The following is a 13,368-nucleotide window of genomic DNA, read 5'->3' as shown; positions in this document are numbered from 1 at the left end:
TAGTTATATATATATAGTTATATTTTGATTTGCACCCATAGCAAAACCATCTTAACTACTGTGTAATTGTTTAAATTATATTTTGCAATCAACATGTTCTTGTTTTATTTCACACTCTTTTAATTTACAACATAAATATTTACCACGTGTGTTTATATAGATGTGTTTTTGTCCCTTTCTATCCCATCATCTTTTAGTCACTTATTATAACATAATTCTCAAACATATTATTAAGATACTAGACAGGCTGACCTTTCTTCCCTCCTTTTTGTAAAACCAGATATATCAGCCCCAATCAGGAGTAAAATAAACTTCATGAGGACTATAATTTCTGTACAAATCACTGTATTACCATCACTCGCCGTTAGAGGGCAGTGATGCTGTTGTAACCTGCCGTAATTAGTTCACAAGAAGAAGAAGTATGTACACCGCTGAATCCTAGTGTATCCACAGTGTAGCTTGTCATGTCACCGATTGTAAACGAAGTGTGAGCCAAGTCTTAACAGGTGCATAGGTGAGTGGTACCATTGTCAGTCACTGTAGAGAAATTAACTCTTAAAATATTGAGCGAGTGAATGTATACAGCTAGCTAAATCCGCTAGCTTGTTTAAAGCTAACGTTAGCTTGGTGTTTTCTGGAAGCGTCCACACACACTGCTGTTGCTATGGTTACGCTGTTTTCCTGGGGGAAACCGGGCGCTGCTTCTACACTCAGGCACATCTTCGTGTTGTTGCAGGTTCATTCAACCTAAAAGACGCATTAAACTCCCCAAACGTCTCTCTTAGCAGGTAAACGGGTGGTGAACTAGCTAGCTGGCGAGATGGTGCAGCTGCATGTGAAGCGTGGAGATGAGAGCCAGTTTCTTTACGCCACGACTGTGGACGCGCCTCTGGAGACGGTGATCCAGCAAGTCACAGCCATTTACAACGGGAGACTCAAAGTGGACAGATTATGTTCAGGTGAGAAAGACATACCCAGTCCTTCTTTCTGAACACACTGTCTGTGTAGGGATGAGAGGCTTCAGTAGGCTGCACTCACACCTCATGCTTCACTGCTATTTAAATTGGATAACTGCTTGCTAGCAAAACACAGCTAGGCTTGTTAAGTTAGTACAAATCAGAGATAAAGAAGTAACTCTTTACATGTATAAGGGTGTTTCCAGTCTTAAGTAACACTCTCAGTGTTGTACCTGTGTCATGTCTCTGAGCTCTTGTAGCAATAATATCTTTCAGTCTAGGAGAATACACTGACACAGACTTTCTTGTTCATGCTTTCACCCTCAGAGATCCCAGAGCTGGCAGACCATGGCGTCACACTGCCACCCAACATGCAGGGGCTGACAGAGGAGCAGATTGTGGATCTGAGACTTCAGGATGAATGGGAAGACAAGTGCGTACCCAGCGGAGGGCCAGTACTTAGGAAGGATGAGATTGGGAGGAGGAACGGACATGGTGAGACTAAAATTTAAGATTTGCATTTTCTTAAACTTTAGGGAAATTATCCTAAATACATGTCTAACGTTATCACAAAGAAGTTGACAGTTCATATTCCTACTAGACTGTCCTTTTGTGGGGGTTCCTTTGCATGTTGTTGTAGCTTTGAACTGCAAACTGGGACACACGCTCCTATCCATTTGATATTAAATGAATCTTGTGACTTGCAAGTTCTGCAATTAAGTTAAATTGCAAGTATGTAATTTCCTTGCCCCAGTTGATTGTGCATCCCTGTTCTGGTTAACTTATAAATATGTTACTGTAAATGGTGTTGTTAAGAGGTTAATTTGCCAAGCATTTCTTTTAATTTGTATGAAAATATGTTGATTAAAGGAGCTTTGTTTTTGAGCAAGCAGGAAAAAATTAAAGGATTTTGGTAATCTTACAATCCGTCTCTTTACCTTCTGCCAGCTCCAAATGATAAAATGAAAGAGGTGTTGATGAGGACAGTGGAAGAGGCAAAGGCACTGATCTCCAAAGTGAGTAACACTGAATCTTAAATTGTCTTATTGACAAAGGCTCATTGTTTTTGATTCATTCTGTCTTTCTCTTTGTCTTTCAGAAACAGGCTCAAGCTAACGTTTGTGTCACCATGGAGATGGTAAAGGAAGCCCTGGATCAGCTCAGGGGTGCGGTCATGATCGTATATCCAATGGGGCTGCCTCCTCATGACCCTATCAGGATGGAGTTTGAGGACCAGGAAGACCTCTCAGGAACACAGGTGAACAGCTGAACCTGTCTCAAGTATCAGCTCTCAGTTATTTGTTACTTTTGAAGGTGAAGCTGTCTTCACTGTCTCCTTGACGATCTGTCTTTCTCCCTCCTTTCCTCTCCATCTGTCTCCGTACCTCAGGCATCTCTGCAGGTGATTACAGAGGACGAGTGCCAGCTATGGTGGGCTGCCAAAGAAATGCAGAGAGGGAAAAAACTACAGGATTACATTGGCAAAAATGAAAAGACGAAGCTTGTGGTCAAAATCCAAAAAGTGAGAGCGATTTCAGCAAATCTAAAGCGAGTATTTTTGTGGCATAAGTTTTCGGTAGACTGTAAACCATTTGTTGTCATTCCCTTCAGAAAGGGCAGGGGGCACCAGCGAGAGAGCCTGTGATCACTGAGGAGCAACAGAAACAGATGATGATGCATTACCACAGGAGGCAGGAGGAGCTGAAGGTGAGGAAAGGCTGATTAAAGAACATGTTGCTGTTAGTAATGAACGTGCCTCTCTGACCTTCTCCCGGTAACTCTTTTCAGAAACTGGAGGAGGCAGATGATGATAGCCACCTGGACTCAGAGTGGTCAGACAGACAGGCCCTGAGAAAGCAGTTTCAAGGCCTCACCAACATCAAATGGGGACCGAGATGAGGAACACTAACACTCAGATCCCCACCTTGAAGCTGCTGCTCTGACCTTTACAGCTCTATATGCAACTGACTACGATGCCTTATCACAAACCTGAAATCACTTCAGTGTCTTCGTTATTTGAGGTTTGCCTTGCAGTAGGTGTATTTCTGAAATGGAAATGTGAAGAAGACGTCTGGACTTATTGTATGACAGAACAGGAAAAGATGTCACATGGAAGCTGATGTTGTGATAAACCTGATTTATTTGAACTTAAATGTGTTCCTTTACCAATTGTTTTAACCCTGTTGAAAAATTACATTTTTATTGAAGCGAAAAAAATAAATTTTAAGTTAATTTGCTGTACATTTTTATTGTGTGTATAGAAAAATCTAACAGGATGTTTACCAGTGTAGCTTGTATGTGTACACAATGTTCATACAATTTATATTAACGATTTGTCAACATTCAACAGAGTCTCAGAGGTAGTGATTCAGCTGGAACATAGTTTTATACAAGGATGCTACACCTTTCCTCTCTTTGTCTCCCATCCCATCTGAAAGTTGGTGCTGCTGTGAAGCAGGAAGTTGCCACATAGTAGATGGTCGTTCCAGCTCTTGTCCCGGCAGGGATGTGGAAACTGTTCAGAACAAGAAGGTTGAACTGACTAATGTGAGACGGAGCAGGACATAATGTGTAGATTCAATTCAGATGGATCTTTAAAGAGACAGTAAATAGGTGTGGCAGGTGAAATTGGGTCTATTTTTACCACCACCTATGTAGTACTATAGGGAAAACAGTGTAATGTGCATATTTCTGTCAATCATAATAAATTAGTGCTTCATTCTGGAGTTAAAATTCCAGAGGGAGTTAGGAGATAACTGGAGGATTTATGACAGATCATGTTCCCTGACTCATCATCTGGTTCATAATTATTTATGCGTTTCACTGATACAGCTGTTATGCCATGTTATGAGCTCTTTTAATATCATCAATACATCATCAACTGGCAGCTCCACAGATTGACCTGTTACTGAAAGCTGCAGTGCCAACAAGACCCTCAAATTAGTTTTTTACATATCAGATCGCTGCCACCAAAGCTTTACTGCTAAATCCAAAATCTGATATAAAATTCAACTCATTTTGGGACATCTCCAACAACCATCTTTCCATGAACCTACTTGCCACAGTGGTAACACCCTTGACTTGATTTTATCTCGCTGGATGGAGGTTTCTGCTCTGATTGTTTCCCATCACGTCAGATCACTTTGTCATTACATTTGAAGCAACACTTGCCCGTCCTTTTGATGTTGGTGCTGGTGTATTTACAACGTGCCATGTTGGCTCATCAACTTTAAGTGCACTTGGTGAGCAACTGAACTTTCCAAGATCACCAGCCATTTGTTGGACCGACAGTACAACTCTTGACAACTGTGTGATTTTTCAAAGTTTAAAAGTCAAGAACTCGGTTGGGTTAGACGGGATTTTAGCTGTCTCAACTCATCTTAACCAACAACTAACTTTCAGTTAGTTGTTGGTTTATTCTGGACTCACAAGCCATGTCTGTCCACCCTGGAAGAGAGATCTTCTGTTGCTCTTCCTTAGGTTTCTTCCATTTTTCCCAGATAAAGGTATTTTTTGGGGGGTGTTTCCCTTATCTGAAACAAAGGTCTGAGTATAAAGGGTGTTGTATGTTGTATGGATTGTAAACCCCTTGAGTCAAATTTATGAAATTGGGCTATATAAAAACATTGACTTGATGTGAATGAATGTGGCAGCTATGTGACTTCTGTTAAAACCAGTGACTTTACCTTTTTTATGGCAGTAAACAGTATTACAACCTGAAATCCTAGCTTCATTTGGTGAAGAATGTGAATAAATACATTTAAACAATTACAGAATTTACGAGACTACCTATTTTATACCTTTAAACCCTGTTGAATCTTTTAAGAACTGACTAGTACTGCAGTATCACCCAAAAATTACATTCTTCATAAACTGAGTGCTCCTTAAAAAATGGCAAAACACACAAAAGACTGCTTTACAATGTAAAAAAAAAACAAATAGAACATCTTGTTTTGTTAATAATTCAAGGCTGGGAGCAGCTGCTGATAATCCTGAACACACTCCTGAAGGCGCTGAACAGCAGCCAGCAGCCACAGTTTAGTTAACATGAGCTGCCATTCAGGTAGGCGTTCATCCAAATCTCCTGTATGATCATCTCTCTGCGCTCGATCCTCTCGGCCCGCTCGGCAGCCTCGCTCACATAAGTCACTTCCTCCCAGCCGTGTATCGCCTTCCTCTCTGCGGCTGAGATTAAAGAGCTTTCTGTCTCCTCTCCGTCATCTTCATCCTCGTCATCCTCATCTTCCTCCTCCTCCTCCTGGTGGTGGTTCACGGTCTGGCTACCGGACTTGGGTGCACGTCTGTTATCTCTGACCCGGCTCCATCTGCAGGTCACCCGGACCGAGACGGCCAGCAGCGTGAGCAGAAGACCGACACACACGCTGGAGGTGAACAGCAGCGCCGCCATTTCTGGATGCTCTGTGTGGGAAGTGAAGGGAGGAGATGTTTTAACACAGAGTAGATTCATGGGTGCAGGCATGCATGTGAAAAGTGTTTACCTTTGATGTAGGCGTAGGTCAGCAGAGAGTTGCTCATCATAGCTCCTGAGTTGACTGGCCTTTTTGACCCTTTGGAGAGAGGCTCCTCCACATCTGCAGGAGGAGCTGCTGTGTAAATTAGAATAACGATGTGAGATAAAATGCCACAGATGAAAACTATTACGATAGCTTGTTTAGAGTTTGTATTATTACCTCATTAATATTGTAAATATTACAATTCTGAGTTTGAATTTCTTCTCCAAAACTACACAGTGCCCCTTTAAATCAGGTTTGTTGTTTTTGGGGGGAATTTGTTTCTTAAAAACATAAATAAATGGTAAAATGTCTGGCAGCAAAAGTTGCCAAACATTTCCCATAAAATACTGTGCAAAATTCAAGAATGAATATTGAAAATTACATCTTTCCCCTGTATACATTCTTTGTAATTTAATGGTCAAATTTTTGTAGAAACACTCATTTTCATTGCATAAAAAGACTTGAAGTCTGCAATTTTAAAGGTTGCTATCTTATAATTATGTTATTTATACAACATATAATTATTCAATCTGCAACACTCGCCTGTCAAAATACAGATTTTTTTGAGTAAAATAGAAAAAAGGTTATCTAAAATAACAGTCACTTAACTGTCTTTTAATACATATTAAAAAGTTGTCGATAGAGGTAATCTGTCAGTGATTGTTTTGATCCTATACATTTACAGTGGATTACAGTTAAATACTGGCTGATACTGTATATCTTCAATTATTACAATATATTGTGTATTCACAAGACATTTTACTTTTCCAGCACTGGATTCTACCATAAACACAGCCCCTGTTGCACCGACCAGAGGTAGCTTTCAACAATGCGAAACCTGTCGTGGCATTCAACACAGGGGTCATGAGCCCAGCGTCATGACTGTCAACATACAGCTGGTCCCCAAGAAATGAACACCCACCATGACAACTAAAAATATAAGCCAGGATGTTGTGAACAGACATATTACAAATACTACAGTGATATGTCTCTATTCCATGAGATTTATGTGTAAAAAATATATAAAAGAATTTGCAGATGTTAATTTACTAAATCATGGAAAATGCCACAGAAAAGCTGTAATTGCAACAGATCACGATGCAGTTACCTTTTTCTGTGTCCACAGTAGGAGATGAGGTGGAGCTGAATATGTGAGGGTCTGCCTCTTTCAATAAAGTCTGTGGTACTATAGGAAGAAAGAGAGTCTTTATACTGTTGTGGAAACACTGATTCAGACTCTATGGTACATCGTGCCACTTCCCACATACAAACTGGGCCCACAATGGAATGACATTCTCAAATTATGAATGCTTTTTTCTTCTAGTTTTTTAATAACCGGTCTACAAGGTTAACACACATTGTTTCGTGTGAGATGGAGCCGACGGACACCAACGCCAGGCTGAAGTCAACGCTCCAAATTTTGATACGTGAACAATGTCGCTGCATGACCTCACTGGCATTTGTGCCAATCGTAGGAAGTTTACCAGGATGTCAGCCTCAACCAAGCACATCTGAGCTCACAGTCTATTATTCCCAGCTACTGTGTTGTTGTTGGGTGTGATAATGATAAGAACAGCTGATGGCTGAGATCTGCAGATAACAATCCACAGGGGGAAACTACAAAAGTTCACTGTCACATAATGAATAAAGCGAAAACAAAAACAGACATGACGTGAGCTGTAGCTCTGTTCCTATTTTGAACCCCACCCCCCCTTTCTTTAATTTATCACCAGGCGTGTAATTGCATCTTGTGAATGAGGAAGCAGAGAGAGTCGCACCACAAGAATAGACCACGCTGAGGTACTTCCTGGTTCCTGGAAAGCAGGGGTCCCTAAAGGTCTGGTTGCTGACAGCAACAGCACACTTCTGTTTGCCGTAGCAGGACTTGGACACGAGGTGCACAGCCTCGTGGTTCAGACACTCTGTGGGGAACAGCAAAGAGAGCCAGTCAGTGAATAAGAAACAGTTTGTGTGTGTGTGTGTGTGTGTGTGTGTGTGTGTGTGTGTGTGTGTGTGTGTGTGTGTGTGTGTGTGTATGTGTGTGTAATGGTCTCTCAACTTTGAACAAGGCTCACTTCATATGTTTGTTACTTCAGCTGCAATACCCAAACCACTGATTCAATATTTTGCAGGACTTTGGTTATTGTTTAACTACAATGAAATCACTTTTTGGCAGCCATCTGATGTTTTTTTTTTTTTTGTACAGATGAAGGAAATAGTTAACTCAGTGCATCAATAGTTAATAGTACAAGGTCCAAATAAATAAAGAATTGTGTAGAGTTAGTATAATTTGGAAGAATCCATAATAAACCTCTCTCCTACAGGCCTTTTTCAGAGCAGACATTTTTGGCTCGTCACACCAGGAAAAGCACAGGTGCACTCAATAACACTACCGACAGCAGAATGGAATGCAGCCATTACTCACATTATTAGTTACACCTGTGCATTTTCTGCTATTGCATTTCAAAACGCCTACTGCATTGTTTTGCTTTGTTTCTCTTTAATTAAGACCAGATTGCCCATAAAATCCCCATTGCTGTGTGTTGTAAAGCAACTTTCTGGTTTTAATGAGCACATTCGAGCTGATATCTCCATGGGACCCTTCACTTATGTCACCGTCTGCCACAGGCCTTTTGGATAGAAGACATATTGAGTCATGTCTCAGGAGGAAAACAGCTGTATACAATAAAATGAATGATGAATTCCATTGATCTGCTTTGGCATTGTTCACACTCTCACTGCTTATTGGGACACTTGGCATCATTCATGTTATTAGTAACACCTGTGTTTGTCCTGCTGTTACAAGTTCAAATGTCTGCTGAGAAAAAAAAAGGTTTCAGACACTAATCATTGTCATTTGCATCGTTACTGACAGATGTGGAGTCGCACAATGGTAACATCTATTTTAAAAGGGCTCTGTGGAACTGTTGCTCTCTGTTAGTGAAGCAGAGAGAGGCACTGGGAAGAGGCACTCGAGAACGTGCATCAAGTCACATGCTTTGGGCTGCAGTGGAAAATCTGACCCGGGTCCTTCACATAGACATCCACAGTCCAGCAGCATTGAACAACTTAAACAAATCATCCACAGGCTTGCGTAGGCAACCGAGAGAGACAGGGGTCATTTATATATTTTATCTATTTATACTGTTTATCATAGCCAATTATAACATATTGCGGTATTATTCAGTATTATCTACTCTGTAGTTAAAGTGTAGTACAATTTACATCTCTATTTATATTTCTATGTATATAGAAAGTTGTCACATATAATAGTTTTATTGTACTTTTTTAAAAATTATCTTGATATTTTAGTATTTTATATATTTTTTCTTACTTACTCTTACGTCTTATTATCTTTCTCTATTCATATCTTGTTTATATTTACAGTGTATATATAAAACATAATTAAAAATATCAACAGATGCTGCTAATTGAAATAGAGATGGTCTTGCTTGTTTATAGTGGTTATCTAAAGGTTTCAAGTGTAATGTAAAAACCATTAAATGATATTAAATATTTTCTATATTGCCAGTTTAATCTCTAAAAGCAGTGAAATCTGTTACTTTCTGCAACATTATGTAGAAATTGGCATTCTGTGCGAGTTGGCACCCTCCACATTGTCTGATTGCAACACCACTGTCGTAAACACAAATCCCAGGTCTGTAACAAATTGTTAGGTGCTGACTACAAACAAACTCATTACATAATGTTGCTCTGAAGCTGATTATCTGTTTAGCATGCTGTAACTTCTTTCACCTAAAACTTTCCTCTTTCACTAAGACATTATATAACTCTCTCTCCCTCTTTTTTGGCCTGTGTAAAAAACAATCATCTGTTAGAGTACTGAGTATCCAGTTGACTCACCAAACGGGGGTGGTCTTGTCAGGTGTGAGGGGCAGGTGTTGCTCTGGCCCAGGCTTCTCCCGTAGACAGCTGCATAGATGTTCAGAACCCTGGGGGTCTTACAGCGCAAGATCATCGTCCCCCCCTCACACACCACATGTCTTTTGTGTTCAGCTGAGTGAGGGGGAAAAACACAAAGGATCAAGAGGTAATAGGGACGATGGCAGTGGGAAACTGAGGGGTTGTGAACAGGTCAGGAGGAACGAGAACTGAGCTGCTGAACTCACTTGGTTTACACTTGTAGTCCACATGGAGGTATTTGGTAGTGCCAGGGCAGGGGTCCTTCCCAAACAGCAGGTGGTTGACAGGCAGCTGGCAATCTCTGTAGCTCTGACACTCTGACAGGAGTTTCTGCACAGCAAACACCAGTGACAGTCAGCACTCAGGATTTGATGTTACTATCCACAGCGAGCACAATGTAGATCAGAAGTAAACTGTCATCATCTAAGAGTGTGTTCGCTACAAAACTAAAACACATATGGGGAGAAAATGCCTCCAATAAATCAGCTGAAACTGGCGAACACCCACCAACACATAACTGACACAGGGAGAGTAAAAAGTGCTGCATGTAACATCTATAAAATGCACCTGTAGAGCAGTTAAAGCTGAGCAGCTGTGGTTGTTGTGGGCTCTGAGTGGAGGGTCCGCCCCGCACAGCCTCGCCTCGCCCGTCCCGTAGAAGGCAGACTGGATTGAGATGGTGGAGTGACGTGGACAGTGGAGTCGCAGAGGATGCCCGTCACACGCCTGAGCAGAGTGACTGGTGATGATCCTGGACAGGTAGTCTGTTAGACAACACAGATAAAGGTGAATTAAAGGGACACTCCACCAATTTTACTCATTGAGTTCAGTCTACTTGTCAAGACGAGTACAACTCAGCCTGTGAAAACAGTAGTTTAATATGCTTTAATGTGGCTCTGGGCAGAGCTCTCCAGTGTTTAGGGGGAAAAAAAACTATGATGTCATCAGGGCCATCTCAGTTTGGTCGTGAGACTCACATTTTTTAACAAAAAGTCTGCATTGAATGAATTGTAGTTGTGGAGTTTGATAGAAGGGGGAATTTACCAGACATTTTTGGATCTCAGCCCATATTGGAAACTAAAAGTCAGGCCTTGGTCATCTCAGTTTTCACCATTATGTCTTTAATTCTGTCTCTCATGAGTCCCTGAATTTATGAAAGTGCAATACAAAATCACTAGAATGCCTCTTAAATCCACTTAAATATGCTGCATAAGCAGAGTGACCTTCTAAGGGAGGGTGTGCCTCCAGGTAGCCCACTATTACAGAGGGAGAAATAGACACACCAACTAAAAAACTTGCAGAAAAGGATTCTTAGCTTTGACTTATAGAATTGAAAAACTATTTTGAGGGGTTTCATTTTTCAATCTTCTTCTTCTGTGGTTTCGGAGTAGTGTGTATGGCCTCTTTTGAGCTCTGTTAGTTGCCTCATGTTGCTTACCAAGTGCTGACTGCCAGTTTTCTTTCCTGGGTGGCAAACTCGCCAACTGTTTTTTTTTTCTCACTTGGTGTGCAGATGTGATTAAGTTACATCTGAGTCAAAGTCCTTTATCTTGAGATGTTTGCATGATTTGTCTTAAACAGCCCAGGACTGATCGATGTAGAGAGAATGGCAGGTGTCTGACTCCACTGGTTTTAGAGCTGCAACAATGAATCGATTAGTTAGTCAACTTTTAAAGGTGCATTATGTTAGAATTGGCCACCTGTCGAAATTCATACTCCAAACCAATAGGGGGCAGCATATCACCAGAATAACCCGGTGCCATTCAGTAGTTAGTTCAGTTAGGTGTGCAGCTAGGGGTCCAGACTGGGAGTGTTGGTGTGTCACACTGGCTAGCACAGGAGTTTTGAACCGCGACAGGCCGGAGCTAGCTGGTTAGCGTGCAATCTTCAGTAGATATCTCAACAACAATACATAGATGTCATAACAAAAAAAAAAAGATATTTCTCCACATTCTGTTGATAATTGTGAAATGTGAATGCTTCCTGGTTTCTTCGCTCCTCTGTGACAATAAACTGAATAGCTTCAACACACTTGAGGACATCATCTTGGGTTTCTGGAAACACTGATGACAGTTTAACCATTTTCTGACATTTTATAAACCAGTCAATGAATCAAAAAATAATTGACGGATTGATCGACAATACATAATCATTAGTTGCAGAATGGTGCCTATCTCTGACTCCAGTATGAAAATTACATTGACATAAGATAAGCCACCACACTGTGTCTTTTACACGACCCTTTCTGAGACAGGTGCGCAGCTTCATGCCAGATCTGAAGTGGGAACTTTGGGGCAAATGGCTGGTGTTTTAGGAACACATACACCACATGTCATCTGAACACAGTTATTAATACACTCCTTATGACAACAACAAACGTGATCATTAACCATGCTGATGCATCCCCTCCATCCTGCATCACCACCACCATCACCATCTTACTTGAGAAATCAGCCAGCCCATTCATGCGTCTGGTCCACAGGAGTAGAGTCAGGTAGAAGAGGCTGTGGCTCCAGTCTAGACGGCTGATGACCCGCATCCCCTGTCTCTGAGATCATATTAAAGACACTCGGAAATTCACTGTGGGCTGCAGGACTCCATAAAAACCCATACAAACAGGTCGGCGGGAGAAAGTCCCCCCTCGGCTTCATCCATCTGTCTTGTTTTAAACAGAAAATACCACCGATGGAGCAGAAGACAGCGCCTATCCGCAGCTAAGAGGAGGTTAGAAATAGCAGCTGCGCAACAAGTTGTTCAAAAGTGACGGACGAGCAGATCAGCCCGGCGCGTGGACTCAGTGGACTCAGTGGACTCAGTGCGACTTCCCCGCTGTCCAACAGCACAGATCTGCGAATCAATGCAATGTGGAGGCTAAAGGCGTCCTACTGTAACAGCTGAGTGGGAATTATGGTGTGGGCGTGGCAGATAAAACTATTTTAAAGGGAAGAGGGGCGACGCACACTCATTGGTATGACGCACGGGCGGGCAGGAGGGAGCTTCTTGTTTTCTCCCCCCACATGAGGCGCATGTTTACTTTTTGGATTACTGCAAAATACTTTCATTCTGTGGAGTTCCTCCTCTTCTTTTCTCTCCTCCCTCATCCTTCCTCTCCACTCGCACAAACTCACAGGTGCACGGTTTTAATGTGTTGATTTTTTAAAATGTCAGACCATTTCTTACAGTGTGAACTTATTTCTTATTATTTAAGATGGGTGTTTTCTTCCCCCTCTCTGCTCATTAACTTTCATTATGATTTCCAGGTCATTTGCTAGAAAAATCTCACTCAAAACATTTTAAGTGTTTCCATATTTGTTGTTTATTATGTGACATATCTGATATTTTTGGTCCCCAAAACAAATGCAGCACATTTCATTTGACTTGTATTGCATATCCATGCACACACATCCCAATGCTAAAAATAATAATGCAAATAGGTGTCATTTAGACACCTGGGGTGCTTTTTTAAATAGTTGCCCCCATTCATTTTTTTTTTTTAAAGGTGCACTATGCAACATTTCATTGTTTACAGTTTTGGGTGCAAAGTCTTATATTCTTGAACCGTAGGCCCGTTTTGCTTTGAGATTTACAAATACAAATGTAAACATCTGGCTTTAAAGTCATGTTAGCTTTTGCAAACTGCTATTCCGTATATCAAGAGCTCTGTCTCTGTTTATAGGCCTGTAAAATGAAGTTGCATAGTGCACCTTTAAAAGCGTGATTTGTTAAATATGCCCCGGCATATAGCTTGCATGAAGAAATGTTATTTTACAACTAAGATGGAATGATTCATATAACATTATGCATTTTACGACTCCGGCGTCTTCTCATCCCCTCATTACATTGCTGAACAGTGCACATGTTGAAGACCATTTAAAAATGTTTTATATCATCCAACCCTTATGTCCCCACCACTTTTTAACACAAAGTGACACCCTTGAAATAACGAACCCCATTAAAATCCTTGAAACCTTCTC

General features: G+C 41.1%; 2 protein-coding genes across 3 annotated transcripts; one reads left to right on the top strand and one right to left on the bottom strand.

Moving 5' to 3' along the window:
• Positions 1–431: 431 nt before the first annotated feature.
• On the top strand, positions 432–3,195 carry cfap298 (cilia and flagella associated protein 298). Of its 2 annotated transcripts, none has more exons than XM_073479924.1 (8): positions 432–514; positions 786–959; positions 1,284–1,451; positions 1,905–1,972; positions 2,056–2,214; positions 2,347–2,478; positions 2,568–2,663; positions 2,745–3,195. In XM_073479924.1, exons 2-8 carry the CDS (start codon positions 821–823, stop codon positions 2,853–2,855), a joined length of 873 nt encoding a protein of 290 aa, XP_073336025.1. In that variant the 5' UTR covers positions 432–514; positions 786–820; the 3' UTR covers positions 2,856–3,195. The 2 variants fall into 2 exon arrangements, with proteins under 2 accessions (XP_073336025.1, XP_073336026.1); XM_073479925.1 differs by having other exon boundaries at positions 454–514; positions 789–959; positions 2,745–3,178.
• On the bottom strand, positions 3,186–12,224 carry eva1c (eva-1 homolog C (C. elegans)). The gene is made up of 8 exons (XM_073479923.1): positions 11,837–12,224; positions 9,962–10,158; positions 9,601–9,724; positions 9,335–9,487; positions 7,249–7,392; positions 6,579–6,656; positions 5,456–5,563; positions 3,186–5,375 (listed from the first exon to the last, which is right to left on the bottom strand). The coding sequence occupies exons 1-8, from the start codon at positions 11,931–11,933 to the stop codon at positions 4,999–5,001; spliced, it is 1,278 nt and encodes a 425-aa protein (XP_073336024.1). The 5' UTR covers positions 11,934–12,224; the 3' UTR covers positions 3,186–4,998.
• Between the last annotated feature and the right edge of the window lie 1,144 nt (positions 12,225–13,368).

The sequence above is a fragment of the Pagrus major genome, chromosome 13 (assembly GCF_040436345.1).
Source record: "Pagrus major chromosome 13, Pma_NU_1.0".
Taxonomy (NCBI): domain Eukaryota; kingdom Metazoa; phylum Chordata; class Actinopteri; order Spariformes; family Sparidae; genus Pagrus; species Pagrus major.
Note: the sequence above shows the minus strand (reverse complement) of the source record. Positions and strands in the feature narration are given on the sequence as shown.

What these genes read in the sequence shown, in the direction of transcription:
- cfap298 (XM_073479924.1), top strand. Translation starts at nt 821, where the DNA reads ATGGTGCAGCTGCATGTGAAGCGTGGAGATGAGAGCCAGTTTCTTTAC. An exon ending in TGGGAGGAGGAACGGACATG is followed by an intron (nt 1,452 to 1,904) that starts GTGAGACTAAAA and finishes ACCTTCTGCCAG; the next exon opens with CTCCAAATGATAAAATGAAA. An exon ending in CAAAGGCACTGATCTCCAAA is followed by an intron (nt 1,973 to 2,055) that starts GTGAGTAACACT and finishes TTTGTCTTTCAG; the next exon opens with AAACAGGCTCAAGCTAACGT.
- eva1c (XM_073479923.1), bottom strand. Translation starts at nt 11,933, where the DNA reads ATGCGGGTCATCAGCCGTCTAGACTGGAGCCACAGCCTCTTCTACCTG. An exon ending in GGACTACAAGTGTAAACCAA is followed by an intron (nt 9,488 to 9,600) that starts GTGAGTTCAGCA and finishes CCCCTCACTCAG; the next exon opens with CTGAACACAAAAGACATGTG. An exon ending in CAGCGTGGTCTATTCTTGTG is followed by an intron (nt 6,657 to 7,248) that starts GTGCGACTCTCT and finishes TTCTTCCTATAG; the next exon opens with TACCACAGACTTTATTGAAA.